At 45.8% G+C, this 20,854-nt stretch overlaps 1 protein-coding gene across 1 annotated transcript; it reads right to left on the reverse strand.

Annotated features, from left to right (window-relative positions):
* Positions 1-4,392: 4,392 nt before the first annotated feature.
* LOC123091920 (probable serine/threonine-protein kinase At1g54610) lies at positions 4,393-9,357 on the reverse strand. Its single transcript, XM_044513536.1, has 7 exons — positions 8,958-9,357; positions 8,585-8,869; positions 8,170-8,487; positions 7,611-7,838; positions 6,697-6,797; positions 5,655-5,772; positions 4,393-5,099 (listed from the first exon to the last, which is right to left on the reverse strand). The coding sequence occupies exons 1-7, from the start codon at positions 9,267-9,269 to the stop codon at positions 4,815-4,817; spliced, it is 1,647 nt and encodes a 548-aa protein (XP_044369471.1). The 5' UTR covers positions 9,270-9,357; the 3' UTR covers positions 4,393-4,814.
* Between the last annotated feature and the right edge of the window lie 11,497 nt (positions 9,358-20,854).

Below are 20,854 nucleotides of genomic sequence, written 5' to 3' on the forward strand. Positions count from 1 at the left end.
GAAGGCAGGATCTCTCTGCAATGGATCAGGCGTCCTTCCAACCGCACGCCGGCTGCCCCGGCTGCAAAGGTGGCTGAGCGCCTTGTTTTTCGCAGCCTGGGCATAACCAAAGATGGTGAAGATGTCACCGCTTCGACCCTGAATGTGTTCACGGAGAGATTCAAGGAGCAGCTCCCTCCTGAAGTGATTGTGGCCATGAGGGATTTTTTCAAGCTTGACGATAGTGCTATTGCTGTTGTCGAGGACGCGCTGATAGACCACGGTGGTGCAGCGGCTATGGACTCTGTGGGGCTGGAACAAGATGGCCAGGGATCGCAGCCGGCGATCGCCTGAGTAGGTAGTCTCTGGGTTAGGGCCTTCATGTTTGTTATGTTAGTACGCCATCCTGATGCTTTCCAGGGGATTGCACTTGCTACTAGTTTGCACGTATCCAGTTCGTGCATAGGCATTAGTTACTTTGGGTCTTGTAGATGGGACCGTGTTCCCATTGTGTGTGTGTGTGGATGTTTAGTCAGGTTCGGCCATGGGCCATGTACCTGGGACTTGGATCCCCTCCTGGTTGTATTATTGTCATTCCATATGTTAGTCAAAGGGCATCTGCTGTGCACCCATGATAGAACAGCCTATCAATACACTCAGCTGGAATGTGAGAGGGCTACCATCTCTGACACCACTTGTCATTTGGTCTGTCTCCAGGAGACTAAGTTGAGCACCGTTGATAGATACATTGCTGCTTCTCTCGGTGGAAACAAGCTTCAGAGTTTCGTGCACCGCCCGGCCACCGGAACCAGGGGTGGAATCCTTATGCGATGGGATGATAGCCTCCTTCATGTCTCCGACATCACCACCTCGACTTTTTGTCTCTCTGCTATGGTGCGGATTCGCGCTTCCGACTCCTCCTTCAAAATCACGTCCGTCTATGGCCCCACCGACAGCGCCTCCAAAGATGCATTCTTTGCGGAGCTGCTTAGACAGAAGCCACCTCCGGGAGTGGCATGGCTTGCCACTGGAGACTTCAACCAAATCTACCGTGCCAGGGATAAAAACAAACGGAATGTTAACTGTAGTAGAATCAATCGCTTTCGTGCCGCTTTGCAATCTTGCAAGCTCAAGGAGATCCATCTACAGAACAGGTGTTTCACCTGGAGCAATGAGAGGACAAATCCCACCATTTGCAAACTTGACTCCTTCTTCTGCAACGCCGAGTGGGACACCACCTTCAACACCCATGTGTTGCACGCCTTGTCGTCATCCCTCTCCGACCACTGCCCTCTCTTGCTTGCTGACGACAAAGGACCCAAAAGACCTCGGTCCTTCAAGTTTGAAAATTTCTGGACCTCCCTTCCAGGATTCCATGACATCGTCCAAAAGGCATGGGACGAGGGCGTGTCACACACGGAGCCTTATCTCATATTGCATCACAAGCTCAAGAAGACCGCGCTACGTCTCAAGGAGTGGAGTAGAAGACTCTTCTCAGCAGCGAACATTCACTTCCACGTGGCACTACTCATGATCCTAAGGTTGGACATTGCGCAGGAATCGCGCCCCCTATCGCCGGAGGAGCTTGACCTACGTGCTAGACTAAAACGCAGGGTGATCAGTTTGGCAGTTCTGCAGAGGGCCAGAAAGAGCCAATGCGCCCTAATCTCTAACCTCAAGGAGGGTGATGCAAACACAAAGTTCTTCCACCGCCGCGTCAATGCCCGAAGAAGAAAGAACCACATCCACCGCATCAAGCTTGCAAGCGGTTGGGTTACTGACCATGGCGAAAAAGAAAAGATCATCCATGACCACTTCTCTGAGGTCATGGGGAAGGGGCACACGAGCAACCTTGACTTCAATTGGGAGGAGCTCAACGTGCAGCCGGTCGACCTTCACACTCTGGATGACACTATCACTGAGGACGAGGTTTGGAACGCCATTAAAGAAATGCCAAGCGGCAAGGCTCCCGGCCCGGACGGCTTCACGGGTATCTTTTTCAAGAAATGTTGGGCCATCGTCAAACCTGATATCATGCGAGTCATCCACCGGTTTGACTCCCTTCACACGTCCAATCTTCAATGGTTGAACTCCGCCAATGTGGTGCTCTTGCCCAAGAAGGATGGCGCGGAGGGCATCTCCGATTATAGGCCCATAAGCCTCATCCATGCCATTGCCAAAATCATTGCTAAGGTGCTCTCCTTGCGGCTTTCCCCGCATATGGATGCCCTCATCTCCAACGCCCAAAGCGCCTTCATAAAAAAGAGAAGCATCCATGACAACTTCACGTATGTGCGGAACTTTGCTCGACGCCACCACAAGCGCAAGACCCCTGCCCTTCTGTTCAAGCTTGACATAAGAAAAGCCTTCGACTCTGTCAAATGGGAATTCATCCTGGACCTCCTGCAACGTAGGGGTTTCCCTAGCAAATTCCGTGACTGGATTGCCGCACTGCTTTGCTCCTCATCCTCGCGTTTCCTGCTCAATGGCTGCCCGGACCTCCCATCTATCATGGTCGTGAATTTCGTCAAGGGGACCCGATCTCGCCACTGCTATTCGTCCTCGCAATTGACCCGCTTCACCAAATTCTTGAGTTGGCAACTAGGAAGGGCCTCCTGCATAAGATTCGGGGATGAGGCGCTATGATGAGAACCTCCTTATATGCGGATGACGCAGCTATTTTCATGGCCCCAATCAAAAGCGACGTCGACAACCTCGCCACCATCTTGAAGGGTTTCGGTGATGTCACGGGTCTATGCACCAACTTCCACAAGAGTTCGGTTGTGCCAATCAGATGTGCCAATGTTGACTTGGATCATGTCCTCAGTGTTGTTCTCGTGTCTAGAGCCACCTTCCCGATGAAATACCTGGGACTCCCACTCTCGGTCTGGCAGCTCAAGACTGTGGATTTCCAATACCTTGAAGACAAGGCGGCCGACAAGCTTGCCACCTGGGACGGCCAAAACATCACCACCATCGGGCGCACGACACTTGTCAGATTGGTTATTGCCTCCCAAGCAGTGTATGCCATCACACCTCTCATCGTGCCACCACGCTCTCTTCACAACATCAACAAATTGGAGAGAGCTTTCCTTTGGTCTGGATCGGATAAGACGACCGGTGCCAAATGTAAAGTGAATTGGAAGGTGGTTTGCCGCCCCAAGGAGTATGGAGGCCTTGGGGTTCTAGACACTGACAAGTTTGCTCGAGCCTTACGTCTTAGGTGGCCATGGTATGAATGGAAGGAGCCAAAGAAGGTTTGGGTGGGGCTTGGGAACCCTTGCACGGAGGAGGACATGGACTTCTTCTATGCCTCAACGACCATCATTTTGGGCAACGGTGCTAATACACCTTTTTGGGATTCCCCATGGCTTCTTGGGCGGAAACCGAAGGACATTGCCCCTTTGATTTATGAGGCCTCCACGCGTAAGAACTGGAAGGTGTGTGAGGCCCTCCATGGAGATGCTTGGATTCTTAAGATCGGTCGCAAAACCATCGTCTCCGGTGCCCACATCCTCCAAATCTTCACGTTATGGATGCTTGTGCATGACCTACACTTGGATCAACAAACTGACGATGACATTATTTGGAAACACGCCAACGACGGGTCCTACTCCGCGGCCACCGCCTACATGGCTCAGTTTCTTGGATTGACACTTTCGCCCATGGACTTTATGATCTGGAAGGCTTGGGCCCCTCCTAAGATCAAGTTTTTTGCTTGGTTGGCTATCCAAGACCGGATTTGGACAGCCGACAGATTGGAGCGACGCGGTTGGCAAAACTGTGAACTTTGCCCGCTTTGCAAACGTGTTGGCGAGACGGGTGCACACCTCTTCTACAAATGCCGCTACACCATAAGGCTATGGAACTCGATCATCCTTGAATTTGGTCTAGCGCACATGGACACCTCCTCTTGGCATTTGGATGGATCCGTTTTGGAATGGTGGGAAAAGCAAACCTGCTTGCAAAACCCAAACCGATGAGCCTTGGCCTCACTTATAATGCTAGTCTCTTGGACGATCTGGAACGAGCGTAATGCTCGGGGCGGGTCTTCCGACACAAGAGCGCACCGCCTCCGGTCCTTCTCCGTGCTATCATCAACGACGTCAAGCTTTGGGTGCTCGCGGGAGCTAAAAAACCGGGGTGTATTCTTGTGCGCGAGTAGTTGCCATGCTGGGCATATGGGTCATTTGTAACACTTTAAAACACTTCTCTCTTATTTAATGAATGAGGCAAATCTTTTGCCTCCGTTTCGGAAAAAAACGAACAGATATTTTGTTTATATTCATCCATTTTATGACTGGAATTGCATCAGCATATGTGATAAAAACAACATTCTGGACTCGGAACACGAGAACTTGCTGGCATAGTTCAGATTGGCACTTTGTCACGGGCCAAATAAATTGAGAAGACTTTGGTATCGGATGTCCTAGCTTCCTGGCTAGATTAAACTGGAACATTCCAAGTACCACAAGTTCAAAATTACAACTGGAATTGATGAGAAATGATCATATAGGTTCAACTGTAAAAAAAATAGTGTTACAATGGAAGGGGGTGTCCTGAAATGCTAGAGATCTAAGCTTCCAACCAAATGAATCCAACATCAAATGCACCTGCTTATAAGAACAGAAAAAGGAGAACCTAATGTACACAAGTAACTACTTGAGTTCCTTCCCCAGTCTATACAATGAAATTCCACGAGAAAAAAGTGCACCAAAATAATTCATGAAGCGACAAATTAATTTATCATCACACACCTTGTTTGCCAAACATTGTGCAGGCAACAGCGCGGAGTGGACACTCAGTTTTCTCTAAAAGTACCACTTCTCGGCAACTTACCGAGCACGGGCAGTGGACGGTTGTTTTGATGAGCGGCTGGACTTGTGTTTCCGCTTTTGGTTCCCAACTGCGGAAGAATTGACCAATGGTCCAGACCAAGTAGGCACGGAGCTTTTCTCATGAGAAAACACAGTGCTGAAGGAAGTTGGGTCTGGGGGTTCATACAGTGGGTCCATTTGATTTGAAGAACCCAAAGGGAAACCAACTGCACCATCCTGATGCGGGGGAGGAAACTTTTCACTCTTGCTTTTCGCATTTGCATGACTTACTATCCTCCTTTTCTGTAAGAAAGTAAAATAGACACGAGTTAGCAGCATTACGAGAGCACGGTACCTTTTTCGGTCATTCCCAGTAGAGGTTCATCGTGAAAACTACAGCTCATCGTGAAGAACTGGGACCAAACGAGTGATGCCACCACCTCAGCTCAGTAGGCAACTCAACTTAAACTTAGACAACTAAGGGCATGGCCAATGTATAGCCTTAGGGTGATGCTCCGCAGGCCATGTAGGATCGGATATCAGGAAAAGTAGGTTCGGATGGTGTAGCGGGACCCTCGGCAGGAGGCGGGTGTTTGGGAAGAAAAAATGTGGTCCGGTGCATAAATGTGAAAAGTTGAAGTGAAGAGTAGGGATGCATGTGTAGTGGGAGTCTATTTTTTATTATTTGATGATGCCCACTAATAGTAGTTTGCATTGGGGAGAAAAAATCAATATAGATGCCTCAAGCTACTTTTCGTAATGGAGCATCTGTATCCCTAAGTTCCAAAGAAAACTAGCTCGTAGAAACAAATATAAAATAACTGAGAGTTAGTGAGGAAGCAAGTTCATTGAACATACATCAATATTTACTTGAAGCTCGGCATTTGCCTCTGGAGCTGGAGCTCCCCTGGGCCGGTCACGTGTCCTTGCCTTGCTAGCTCCATCACCATTAGGTCTACCACCAGCAGCTCTTGAACTGTTGATCATGCCATGAATAAGTAAGGCAGCATTCAAGCGCTCAACTCATATGAGACCATGAACAGGGAACGTAGCTTCAAGGAAATTTGGTTATTTGCATAAAGGGGGGATTTGATGACTCGAGACTTCATAGAATTGATTGGGAAGGCGAGATTAATTGGCTTTTGACCCAACAATGAAGTCTACATAGCATGTCCACATAAATCCTGGAATCTTGGCATAACAAATAATACGTACTACTTTAAGAACAAATAGGAGTATGCTCTTAAATTTTTAACCTTTATTAGTAATTATAGTGCAACAATCTACCGGGTAAGAACTACTCCCTCTGTCTCAAAATGTAAGACATTTTTTGACATTACTCCTACATTTTATTTTGCAACCAGGGCCAGCCCATAGACCAGGCCAACAAGGCTACCGGGAGAATGAGGGACCCACATACTATGCTATAATAGTAACCAGAATACTATCTTCCAATACGCCCAAGAGCCAAGAGACTATTGAACTATTCAGATGTAGATGCAATACATAATACTCCCTCCGTCCCAAAATTCTTGTCTTGGATTTATCTAAATACGGGTGTACCTAATACTAAAACGTGACTTGATACATCCGTATTTAGACAAATGTAAGACAAGAATTTTGGGACGGAGGGAGTACCTATGAATCGAAGTTTGTTCCTTCAACAGTTCACTAAGCACTAATATAGTAATAAACGGAGTTTGCCAGCAGAGAAAATATTCTATTTTATCAAGCAAATGATCCTGTACTAGCATCATGAACTAAGAATTTTATATATGCAAAAATATGTTGAAAGGCCAAAAAATATGGCATATGAACAACACCGGCAAAGAGATGCCAAGGGACAAAGCATAACACAAAAACAAACATAGCTAACAGAATGAGTTCCAAGGTGACAAACCGTCTGGCTTCTTCATCTCTTCGCTTTGCATCCATTTCTTTGCTTGGGGGATATTTTGGGAGACTCGATGGTTCGCATGCATAAGGTTCAGTGGTAAAGAACTGTGTGAATAGCAATTAAGATTTTTTTAGTAAAATAGTCCTATATAATCAACACAAATGGTTAACACATTATCCAATTTTATATGTTATTCGAAAATCAAAAATACGAAACTGAAGGCAAAATTGAAACTTTGATCATCCACAGATATACAAGTAGAATCTCCAGAATGGCTGCACCAAGCTAGATTACAGCGGTGGTCATATCTGGTGGGACAGGAAGGTTTTTCAGTGCTCTTTCAAAAATTGACTAATTTACAGCCACACATCAATGTGGCACCAACAGTGAAGCTTTGAGAGTGCAATCTGGGATTTTAGACAGTATGGACTATGGACGCACAAAACAAAGGGTCAATGTGTTCGGTTGTGATAAGACCCATGGTCCAAATGAGACTATCATGCTACTAACCATGTGATGGCTTATCAGGTTCCAGAATAAACTGGTTATTTCAGTATGAATAGAATGCCAAATATTCACATGGGCTACAAGTGCAATATGCTTGTCCGGTTGTCATCTCAAACCTAAATCTACATCAACAGCTACCGACTAAAAAAATATACTCTAGCGGAAATATTATGTTTTCAACTACTTCCTCCGTTCCGTAATATAAGAGAAAACACTCTTATATTATGGGACAGAGGGAGTAGTTTACAACAGGAACATTTAGCTATTGTTAACATGCATACATAATTCTGTATGGCATTCAGGTTGCCTAAATCAATAAATATTGCGTTTATAAAAAGACAATGGCTTCAAAATAAATATAGAATTTTAAGTTGCTAGGACAGGATAGTAAGAGCTCATAGCTAGCTTACATCACTTCTTAATGCAGAGGACGCTGTCAAACGATCAGCCGGATCAATTGCAAGCAGTGTTTCAATCAACCGCAGTGCGGATTGTGGAAAATCTTTGAATGTATCCGTTATTCGTCTTTTGTATGGCTGCTGAGGCTTAAATATCGTTGCATGAGGCAACTTCGACTTTTTCCAATATTCTTCTGTGGGGGAGCCACACAGCTTAAAAATTTTGTGCAGCTGTTCCACCTGAAAGGGCCAGGCATGGTCAACAAAATGATACATGGGAAGATAAAAGCAGTACCTGTTCACTGGATTGGTCGGTCTGAAGTCGGAACAGCTTAGTGTATAAATAGTGTGAGATCATGCTAAACTAAGCTGACACATGAATGCTTAAACACACAAAACATGCAGCAAGAAAGAAGATTTCAAGGCGGATCAATGTGTCTCTGGCCACATCAGGTGTTCAAATTTCACCAACGTCTACGGTGATGTAGTGACATGACTTGATTACATAGGAATTATATGCCACAAACAAGATAAAGAGGCATTTCAAGGAGTTGGGTATATTATTGCTAACCTCGGTTCGGCCTGGCATAATAGGCCTCCCAGCCAACAACTCCGCGAGTATACATCCCGCGCTCCATAGGTCCACGCCCACCCCATAATCGGTCGCGCCCAAAAGTAACTCTGGTGGGCGGTACCATAGTGTCACAACCCTGCTTGTCATTGGTTGCTTACGGCTTGGATCAAAGAATGACGCCAGACCAAAATCTGCAATCTTCAACATGCCATTGTTATCCAAAAGCAGATTCGACCCCTTAATATCACGGTGCAACACCCCGCGGTCATGGCAGTGCTCCAGCCCCGACAACAGCTGGTTCATATAGCACTTAACCTGCAGGTCAGCAAAGCCAGACACCTCGATTAGGCTCACATTTCATTGCACGGTGTCACAGGGGCACCAGAGGCAGCAGCACTGGGATCTCGGAGACCTGTGGCTCGGTGAATTTAATATCCGGGCTGGCGACCAGCCCGGCGAGGTCGTGCTCCATGTACTCGAAGACGAGGTAGAGGCTGCAGGACATGCGAGAGGTGACGAGGCCATCGATCTTGATGACGCTGGGGTGGTCGAGGCGGCGGAGGATGAGGATCTCGCGGGCCATGAAGCGAACGCTCTCGGGCTCGAGGTTGTCGAAGCGCACCTTCTTGAGCGCCACGATCTTGCCGCTCACGGTATCCCGCGCCTTGTACACATTGCTGTACGTGCCCTGGCCGATCTGCCCACAAAAGGCGCAAGCTTTCTTCAGACCCAATGGCGGCTGCTAAATGCAAAAGGAACCGGGCCTGGGGAAGGGGCGCGCGTACCTTGTCGATCTTCTCGAAAGAGTCGGCGCGACGCGGGGTCCAGCCGTCGATGGCCTCGCCCGCGACGGCGGAGAGCCAGGCGGGCCAGCCGGCGGCGACCTGCTCCCCGCGTGCCCTGTTGGCAAAGCTGCCGCCGAGACGGGCCTCGGCCACCGAGCGCGACGACCGGGACCGCCTCTCCTTCCTGGCGGGCTTCTCGGCCGTGGCCGGGAACTTGTCGCCCTCTTGCGGCGGCGCCTGCTCGGGCTTCGGCTCGGGAGGCGGGCGGTCGGGAGTAGGAACGGCGGAGGGGCGGCCGTGGACGCAGCCCATGGGGGTCGGTCACCGGCGGCGGCGGCGCATGGGCCGACTGGAGTAAAGTGGGCGGCGCGACTGAGTGTGTGTGTGGGGGGGTTGTGGGGGGGGGGGGGGGGGGGGGGGGGGTTTGACTCCCTCCGAATCTCCGATGCTGATGGCTGCCTTCCCACACACACCTCTGGCACTGGCTCTGGCCTGTACCTGTGATCCATGTGAGGGTGATAAAGAAGGGACTTTCATGAAAGGAAAGGGGGAGGATTTATAGGACGAGTATATAGAGTATATAAAACATGGCCAGTCTTTTGGCTTTTGTTTGTTTTGCTTGGTTTTTCTTTACCCTTGGTTGCTTTTTTCGAAAAACTAACGGCCACAAGTGTGGCATCTTGCACATCGGCCACACGCCTCCATCACCACCCATTTTGTTACGTATGAATAGATGACATCGGTAGTAATTTTTTTGGTTTTCGGCTTCAAAATATTTTATCTCCTAATTAAAAAATCGAATTAAAAATCCGTTTTCACCATTAAATCCATCTCGCCGAGATCTTCAAAACTAGACCCTATGTTGATATGTTTCGACGAAAAAAAATTACCCAAAAGTTGCCATGTTACACTGTAGTTGCCATAGTGCTTAAATTAAAGTTGCATGTGGCAATTTTAGTTTGTAGAGCATGACAATTTTAATTTTTTGATGATGGCAATTCCAGTACTTTGACCATGAAAATTACTTTTTTATGAACCATGGCAATTTTAAGTGCATGTATCGTGGCAATTTTAGTTTATGGTTCATGGCAAATCTAGTTTCTTAATTCCTCGTTTTATAGTATGTCAAAATTTACTTTTAAATGTAGAAGAAAATAGCTAAAACATATCATGGCAACTTAAGTGTAAACATCATGGCAATTCATATGCAATAGACATGGCAACTTTTAACCCAAAAAAATCGTCGAAATATATTAATATGAGATCTAGTTTCGAAGATCTCGTCGCGAGGGATTTAATGGTGAAAACGGATTTTCAATCGGATTTTTCATTTAAGAGATAAAACATTTTAAAAACTGAAAATCCAAAAAAAATCTCACATGCATGCGGTGATGTGGCGCGGTCTGTGTGTTATAGAACGTGTGGGCGGGTTTGGCTCCCATCACACGTGTGGGCGTTAGCGTTGTCCTTTTGTTTCGTTCATGGTTGATCTCTCGTATAAACAAACGCGGTTTCTCTTTCGGTTTCTAAAGTCTGCTAGTAAAGAAACATCTATGCTTAATGGTTATTCTTTTTCTGGTGACAAATATCATGTGCAATGTCACGTCACCACATGCACACACTGGTACCATGCTTCACTATATTAGATCATCCGTTGCGTTATTTGTGCAAAGAGCAACTTTAGCCAGCAAATTAAGTAAGCTATGGCGGCTATGCAGTGGATTCCTTTTATGAATTATCCCCAAATGGCATTATCAAGAAATGCAACCAAAAGGGTAGATGAACAATAAGTCTTTTTTTCAAAATCATCCACAAAATACGATGCCAATGACTATTGTCATGTTATGCCATTTCTCACTCATCCTTTGTTAGGGTAGCCCGTTAAGATCCTGGACTTGTCCCTTCTCCGCATCTAGCCACTCAAAACCACTCACTGCACCCTAGAGTGTGCATCAAGTAACGACTGTGGATGGCGTGAACAGGCACAAACGTACTCATCGGGTGGACGTCACACCTGCCATGTGATAGGATGTGATGATCAGCAAGGCTCTCCCCGCCTCATCTGCATTCATAAGTTGCTTCGGTTCCTATTACTTGAAGACCAATTGCAACCACTAAGCAAAGCAACGATGAGGCCGGATGTGCTCCAACCACAGTGTTAGCCTATGTGACGATATGCCAAATGAACATTATGTCGTGGCATACCATCTAACAGTGTCTTGGACTAGGGGGTACTCAGTACGTCGGCCTGGTAGTTCTGGGCCGGGCCGAGGACCCCTAGACCATCGAAGAATGGGTCGTGTTTACCATGAATGTCAGCATACTCAAGATGGAATCCTCTGAAGACTCGACGCACACTTCAAGACATGTTCAAATCTTCGGCAAGCTTATCCCTAGATGTAACTGGCCTATATGTAACCCTAGGTACCCCTAGTCCCTATATAAGCTGAGTGGTTTAGTCCATAGGGTAGAGAAGTTAGATACATACACATACGATCTCGAGGTATATCACCCTGTACTTCGTACCTCCGTCACATCAATACAATCAAAGCAGGACGTATGGTTTCAGCTCTTTGAGAGTGTCTTAACCTAGGTAAACATCATGTCCCTCTTCTTCATGTTACCATCAAGCTAAGATCCACAGCTCGGGACCCCCTACCCGAGATCCGCCGGATTCAACCCCGATAATGCTTTCCCATGCAGGTCCTGTTGTGTGTTCAAGGCAGCTCGATGGCTCATCTTCGGATTGACGACAGTATTGGCAGTGGGAAGACCTTCTTTCTCAGACAACTTTTGGTCTTTGGCAGCGTCACACTCTACGCGATATAACTGGCCACCTCGGCCAGATCAAGAATCTCACTCCAGGTCAGGCCATCAGGTTTGGAAACTGGAATACGAGACGGATGCCCACGATGAACTCGCATTCTCGGGCTGGGTGTTAGACCAGTCCGAGGACATCACCGACACTGTCACGCCTATCTCGGATTCAATCTCGGATCAGGACTACGGCACAGATCACACTTTGTATCTGGCTTCGACCTCGGAGCCAAACACTGCCTCGTCGGATCAGATCTCAAGTTCGGCCGACAAAATCCTAGAGGCCATGTCGAATGGGACCTCGGACAAGCTTCAACTAAGTCTAGTCCTCGATCAATGTATGGGCGAGGCCGACAAGGCGCTTCTGAACCAGATGTTATATCGGATTTAGAGCCTCACTATCTTGGATGATCGGGCCTCGGTCTACTACCAGATTTGGGAGAAATCTAGAGAAACTAGAGTTTTCAACCCACCCTCCACCCACCTAGTCCCTGTCGTCGAAGACTTAATCGATGTTCTAGCATACACCTCCGAGGAGGCAACCGACATGGATGAAGATGTCGACGAAATGTCGGACACTACCTCGCCGCCTACCACCACTAATACCAGCAAGTGGGCAATTACCTCCACCTATGATGTCTACATGGTGGATACCCCAAAGGATGGAGGAGGAAGCGCAAAATCGCCCAAGCGCTGACATAGGGGACACTATAACAGAGGCATTGGCAATGGCGAGGCGAGCAATGGTGGCACCGGAAACGAAGACACCGCCAACGACGATGCTGCTCGGGACGGCAACAACGAGCAGAATGCTGGCAATTATGCTGGCGCCAGAACAACAATGATGATGATCCGATCAAAGGGGACGATGACGACCCCGAGGATGTCGATTATTCTCCGGAGTCCGAGGAGGATATAAGCGTCGGTCTCGATGAATTTGATGTTAGTGAGGAACCCACTGAGGCGCCTCAGCTGAAACTTTTTGTAGGCGATTGGCCAGCACGGCCAAGAGCTTTAAACAAAAAACAAACCAACAGCTTAAATCTGAATAAGACGAGCTTAACAAAAGATGGGTCGAGCTCCTCAGGGTCGAACGGGATCTTGAGGACAAGCTTCGGAAAACCGGGGCCAATAGATTCACCCCTGAAGGAATTTGCTCCTAGAGCTTGATGAGGACGGCAAAGACAGTGTGTTATCTAAGGGCGAGTGGGCCGAGTAGCCCGACCGCCCACCCAGGGGCCAAGATAGGTCGACCCACGGAGAGAAGAATATCCATGAAGCCCCTTGGCGTCGAGGTGGAATAGATCCACAATGGCCCCTAAAGAAATATGATTTGAGGGAGAAGCTACCTTCAAGGCCAGCGGCTCCATCTTGGTCGATTTACAAATCAAGGGAACACCCACTTGCTAGACAGGCGGGATACCTAGCTTGGTTGGCCAAAAACGGTTATGTATATGATTACACGTGCGGCCAAAATGTAAACATGTCCAATGTTCGTCACGCTTCCGCCAGGGTCCGAGGAGTTGCCCATCCCATGTGCTTCATAGACAATGTGATGCAGCACCTATTCCCAGAAGGGTTTAAACCCATAAATATCGAGCAATATGATAGAACAACAGACATGTACACATAGGAATCAGACTTGCATGTCGATGAGTATGACAATTGGCAAGAGCAATAGGAGTTGTCTTTATTTATTGTATGACCTGCGTGTCACTGAATAACGCCATGTAATTACTTTACTTCATTGCTAATCCGTTAGCCATAGTAGTAGAAGTAATAGTTGGCGAGACAACTTCATGGAGACACGATGATGGAGATCATGATGATGGAGATCATGGTGTCATGCCGGTGACGATGATGATCATGGAGCCCCGAAGATGGAGATCAAAAGGAGCAAAATGATATTGGACATATCATGTCACTATTTGATTGCATGTGATGTTTATCATGTTTATGCATCTTATTTGCTTAGAACGACGGTAGTAAATAAGATGATCCCTCATAATAATTTCAAGAAAGTGTTCCCCCTAACTGTGCACCGTTGCGAAAGTTTGTTGTTTCGAAGCACCACGTGATGATCGGGTGTGATAGATTCTAACGTTCACATACAATGGGCGTAAGCCAGATTTACACACGCGAAACACTTAGGTTGACTTGACGAGCCTAGCATGTACAGACATGGCCTCGGAACACAAGAGACCGAAAGGTCGAACATGAGTCGTATAGTGAATACGATCAACATGAAGATGTTCACCGATGATGACTAGTTCGTCTCACGTGATGATCAGACACGGCCTAGTTGACTCGGATCATGTATCACTTAGATGACTAGAGGGATGTCTATCTGAGTGGGAGTTCATAAGATGAACTTAATTATCCTGAACATAGTCAAAAGGTTTTTGCAAATTATGTCGTAGCTCGCGCTTTAGTTCTACTATTTTAGATATGTTCCTAGAGAAAATTTAGTTGAAAGTTGATAGTAGCAATTATGTGGACTGGGTCCATAAATTGAGGATTGTCCTCATTGCTGCGTAGAAGGCTTATGTCCTTAATGCACCGATCGGTGTGCTGAACCTCGAACGTCGTCTATGGATGTTGCGAACATCTGACATACACGTTTTGATAACTACATGATAGTTTAGTAATGTTAAACGGTTTAGAATTGAGGCACCGAAGACGATTTCGAAATGTCGCGGCACATATGAGATGTTTCGAGGGCTGAAATTGGGATTTCAGGCTCGTGCCCACGTCAAGAGGTATAAGACCTCCGACGATAGCCTGCAAACTAAGGGAGAAAAGCTCAATCGTTGAGCTTGTGCTTAGATTGTCTGAGTCCACAATCACTTGAATCGAGTGGGAGTTAATCTTCCAGATGAGATAGTGATGTTTCTCCAAAGTCATTGCCACCAAGCTGCTAGAGCTTCATGATGAACTATAACATATCAGGGATAGATTTGATCATCCTTGAAATATTCGCGATGTTTGACGCCGCGGAAGTAGAAATCAAGAAGGAGCATCAATTGTTGATGGTTAGTGAAACCACTAGTTTCAAGAAGGGCAAGGGCAAGAAGGGATACTTCATGAAATGGCAAATCAGTTGCTGCTCTAGTGAAGAAACCCAAGGTTGAAACCAAACCCGAGACTAAGTGCTTCTGTAATGAGGGAAACGGTCACTGAAGTAGGACTACCCTAGATACTTGGTAGATGAGAAGGCTGGCAAGGTCGATAGAAGTATATTGGATATACATTATATTAATGTGTACTTTACTAGTACTCCTAGTAGCACCAGGGTATTAGATACATGTTCGGTTGCTAAGTGTTGGTAACTCGAAATAAAAGCTGTGGAATAAACGGAGACTAGCTAAAGGTGAGATGACGATATGTGTTGGAAGTGTTTCCAAGCTTGATGTGATCAAGCATCGCATACTCCCTCTACCATCGAGATTGGTGTTAAACCTAAATAATTGTTATTTGGTGTTTGCGTTGAGCATAGACATGATTGGATTATGTCTATCGCAATACGGTCATTCATTTAAGGAGAATAATAGTTACTCTATTTATTTGAATAATACCTTCAATGGTCTTACACCTAAAATGAATGGTTTATTGAATCTCAGTCGTAGTGATACACATGTTCATGCCAAAAGATATAAGATAGTGATGATAGTACCACATACTTGTGGCACTGCCATTTGAGTCATATTGGTATAAAATGCATGAAGAAGCTCCATGTTGATGGATCTTTGGACTCACTCGTTTTGAAAAGATTGAGACATGTGAACCATGTCTATTGGTGTATACGCATGAAGAAACTCCATGCAGATGGATCGTTTGGACTCACTTGATTTTGAATCACTTGAGATATGCAAATCATACCACATGGGCAAGATGACTGAAAAGCCTCGGTTTCAGTAAGATGGAACAAGAAAGCAACTTGTTGGAAGTAATACATTTTGATGTGTGTAGTCTAATGAGTGCTGAGGCACGCAGTGGATATCGTTATGTTCTTACTTCACAAATGATTTGAGTAGATTTTGAGTATATTGACTTGATGAAACACAAATCTGAATTATTGAAAGGTTCAAGTAATTTCAGAGTGAAGTTGAAGATCGTCGTAACAAGAGGATAAAATGTCTATGATATGATCATAGAGATGAATATCTGAGTTACAAGTTTGGCACACAATTAAGACATTGTGGAAATTGTTTCACAATTAATACCGCCTGAAACACCATAGTGTGATGGTGTGTCCGAACATCATGACTGCACCCTATTGAATATGGTGCATACCATGATGTCTCTTATCGAATTACCACTATCGTTTATGGGTTAGGCATTGAAGACAACCACATTCACTTTAAATAGGGTACCACGCAATTCCGTTGAGACGACACCGTATGAACTATGGTTTGGAGAAACCTAAGTTGTCATTTCTTAAAAGTTTGGGGCTGCGACCCTTATGTGAAAAAGTTTTAGGCTAATAAGCTCGAACCCAAAGCGGATAAATGCATCTTCATAGGACACCCAAAAACAGTTGGGTATACCTCCTATCTCAGATCCAGAAGCAAAAGGGGTTGTTTCTAGAATCAGGTCCTTTCTCGAGGAAAATTTTCTCTTGAAAGAATTGAGTGGGAGGATGGTGGAGACTTGATGAGGTTATTGAACCATCACTTCAACTAGTGTGTAGCAGGGCACGGGAACTTGTTCCTATGGCGCCTACACAAATTGAAGTGGAAGCTGATGATAGTGATCATGAAATTTCAGATCAAGTCACTGCCAAACCTCGTAGGTCGACAAGGATGCGTACTACTTCAGAGTGGTATGTAATCCTATCTTAGAGGTCATGTTGCTAGACAACAATGAACCTACGAGCTATGGAGAAGCGATGGTGGGACCGGATTCCGATGAATGGCTCGAGGCCATAAAATCCGAGAGGATCCATGTATGAAAACAAAGTATAGACTTTGGAAGAACTACTTGATGGTCGTAAGGCTGTTAGGTACAAATGGATTTTAAAAGGAAGACGGACAATGATGGTAATATCACCATTAAGAAAGCTCGACTTGTCGTTAAGATGTTTTCCGACAAGTTCAAGGAGTTCCGACAAGTTCAAGGAGTTGACTACGATGAGACTTTCTCACTCGTAGCGATGCTAAGAGTCTGTTGGAATTATATTAGCAGTTACTGCATTATTTATGAAATCTTGTAGATAGGATGTCAAAACATTGTTTCCTCGACAATTTTCTTGAGGAAAGGTTGTATGTGATACAACCAGATGGTTTTTGTCAATCCTAAAATATGCTAACAAGTATGCAAAGCTCCAGCAATCCTTCTAAGGACTGGAGTAAGCATCTCAGAGTTGGAATATACACTTTGATGAGATGATCAAAGATTTTGGGTTTATACAAAGTTTATGAGAAACTTGTATTTCCAAAGAAGTGAGTGGGAGCACTATATCGTTTCTGATGAGTATATGTTGTTAACATATTGTTGATCAGAAATGATGTAGAATTTCTAGAAAACATATAGGGTTATTTGAAAAGTGTTTTTCAATGGAAAACCTGGATTAGGCAACTTGAACAATGAGCATCAAGATCTATAAGATAGATCAAAATGCTTAATAGTACTTTCAAATGAACACATCCGTGAGAAGATTTTGAAGGAGTTCAAAATAGATCGGCAAAGACGGAGTTCTTGGCTGTAAGGTGTGAGTATTGAGTAAGACTCAAGACCTGACCACGATAGAAGAGAGAGAAAGGACGAAGGTCGTCCCCTATGCTTTAGATGTAGGCTCCACAATATGCTATGTTGTGTACCGCACCTGAAGTGTGCCTTGCCATGAGTCAGTCAAGGGGTACAAGTGTGATCCAGGAATGGATCACAACACAGCGGTCAAGGTTATCCTTAGTAACTAGTGGACTAAGGAATTTTCTCGATAATGGAGGTGGTAAAAGAGTTCGTCATAAAGGGTTACTCCGATGCAAACTTTGGCACTAATCCGGATGACTCTGAGTAGTAGACCGGATTCGTATAGTAGAGCAGTTATTTGGAATAGTTCCAAATAGCGCATGGTAGCTGCATCTAGGAGATGACATAGAGATTTGTAAAGCACACACGGATCTGAAAGATTCAGACCCGTTGACTAATAACCTCTCTCACAAGCGAGATATGATCAAACACCATGGGTGTTGGATTCAATACAATCACATAATGATGTGAACTAGATTATTGACTCTAGTGCAAGTGGGAGACTGTTGGAAATATGCCCTAGAGGCAATAATAAAATGGTTATTATTATATTTCCTTGTTCACGATAATTGTCTATTGTTCATGCTATAATTGTATTAACTGGAAACCGTAATACATGTGTGAATACATAGACCACAACATGTCCCTAGTGAGCCTCTAGTTGACTAGCTCGTTGATCAATAGATGGTTATGGTTTCCTGACCATGGACATAGGATGTCATTGATAACGGGATCACATCATTAGGAGAATGATGTGATGGACAAGACCCAATCCTAAGCATAGCACAAGATCGTATAGTTCATTTGCTAAGAGCTTTTCTAATGTCAAGTATCATTTCCTTAGACCATGAGATTGTGCAACTCCCGGATACCGTAGGAATGCTTTGGGTGTACCAAACGTCACAACATAACTGGGTGGCTATAAAGGTGCACTTCAGGTATCTCCGAAAGTGTCTGTTGGGTTGGCACGAATCGAGACTGGGATTTGTCACTCCGTATGACGGAGAGGTATCTCTGGGCCCACTCTGTAATGCATCATCATAATGAGCTCAATGTGACTAAGTAGTTAGTCACGGGATCATGCATTATAGAACGAGTAAAGTGACTTGCCAGTAACGAGATTGAACAAGGTATTGGGATACCAACGATCAAATCTCGGGCAAGTAACATACCGATTGACAAAGGGAATTGTATACGGGATTGCTTGAATCCTTGACATCGTGGTTCATACGATGAGATCATCGTGGAACATGTGGGAGCCAACATGGGTATCCAGATCCTGCTGTTGGTTATTGGCCAGAGAGCTGTCTCGGTCATGTCTGCATGATTCCCGAACCCGTAGGGTCTACACACTTAAGGTTCGACGACGCTAGGGTTATAAAGGAAGTTTGTATGTGGTTACCGAATGTTGTTCGGATCCCAGATGAGATCCCGGACGTCACGAGGAGTTCCGAAATGGTCCGGAGGTAAAGTTTGATATATGGGAAGTCCAGTTTCAGTCACCGAAATAGTTCGGGGGTTATCGGTATTGTACCGGGACCACCGGAAGATGTCTGGAGGTCCACTGGGTGGTGCCACCTGCCCCGGGGGGCTTGATGGGCTGAATATGGGAGGGAACCAGCCCCTAGTGGGCTGGTGCGCCACTCCTCAAGGGCCCAAGGCGCCTAGGGTTGAAAACCCTAGGGGAGGGGGCGCCTCCACCTGGCTTGGGGGGCAAGCCTCCCCTCCTGGCCGCTGCCCCTCCCCTCTAGATGGGATCTGGAGGGGGCCGGCCCCCTCTCCCCTTCCCCTATATATAGTGGGTTTTTTGGGGCTGCCAAGAACATGAGTTTCCCTCTCCCTGGCGCAGCCCTATCCCTCTCCCTCCTCATCTCTCGCAGTGCTTGGCGAAGCCCTGCTGGAGTGCCACACTCCTCCATCACCACCACGCCGCTGTGCTGCTGCTGGACGGAGTCTTCCCAACCTCTCCCTCTCTCCTTGCTGGATCAAGGCACGGGAGATGTCAGCGGGCTGCATGTGTGTTGAACGCGGAGGCACCATTCTTCGGTGCTTAGATCAGATTTGGCTGCGATCTGAATCGCTTCATGAACGACTCCACCGACCGTGTTCTTGCAACGCTTCCGCATCGCGATCTTCATGGGTATGAAGATGCACTCCCCTCTCTCTCGTTGCTAGTATCTCCATAGATTGATCTTGGTGATGCGTAGAAATTTTTTAATTTCTGCAATGATCCCCAACAGTGGCATCATGAGCTAGGTCTATTGCATAGATTCTATGCACGAGTAGAACACAAGTTGTTGTGGGCGTTGATTTTGTTCAATATGCTTACCGTTACTAGTCCTATCTTGTTTCGACGGTATTGTGGGATGAAGCGGCCTGGACCGACCTTACACATACACTTACGTGAGATAGGTTCCACCGACTGACATGCACTTGTTGCATAAGGTGGCTAGCGGGTGCCAGTCTCTCCCACTTTAGTCGGATCGGATTCGATGAAAAGGGTCCTTATGAAGGGTAAATAGCAATTGGCATATCATGTTGTGGTTTTAGCGTAGGTAAGAAACATTCTTGCTAGAAACCCGTAGCAGCCATGTAAAAACTTGCAACAAAAATTAGAGGACGTCTAACTTGTTTTTGCAGCATATGACGTGTGATGTGATATGGCCAAGAAGGATGTGATGAATGAAATATATGTGATGTATGAGATCGATCATATTCTTGTAACAGGAATCACGACTTGCATGTCGATGAGTATGACAACCGCACCATAGGAGTTGTCTTTATTTATTGTATGACCTGCGTGTCACTGAATAACACCATGTAATTACTTTACTTCATTGCTAAACCGTTAGCCATAGTAGTAGAAGTAATAGTTGGCGAGACAACTTCATGGAGACACGATGATGGAGATCATGGTGTCATACCGGTGACGATGATGATCATGGAGCCCCGAAGATGGAGATCAAAAGGAGCAAAATGATATTGGCCATATCATGTCACTATTTGATTGCATGTGATGTTTATCATGTTTATGCATCTTATTTGCTTAGAACGATGATAGTAAATAAGATGATCCCTCATAATAATTTCAAGAAAGTGTTCCCCCTAACTGTGCACCATTGCGAAAGTTCGTTGTTTAGAAGCACCACGTGATGATCGAGTGTGATAGATTCTAACGTTCACATACAACGGGTGTAAGCCAGATTTACACACGCGAAACACTTAGGTTGACTTGACGAGCCTAGCATGTACATACATGGCCTTGGAACACAAGAGACCAAAAGCTCGAACATGAGTCGTATAGTGGATACGATCAACATGAAGATGTT

This window comes from Triticum aestivum, chromosome 4B (assembly GCF_018294505.1).
Source record: "Triticum aestivum cultivar Chinese Spring chromosome 4B, IWGSC CS RefSeq v2.1, whole genome shotgun sequence".
In the NCBI taxonomy this organism is placed as follows: Eukaryota; Viridiplantae; Streptophyta; class Magnoliopsida; order Poales; family Poaceae; genus Triticum; species Triticum aestivum.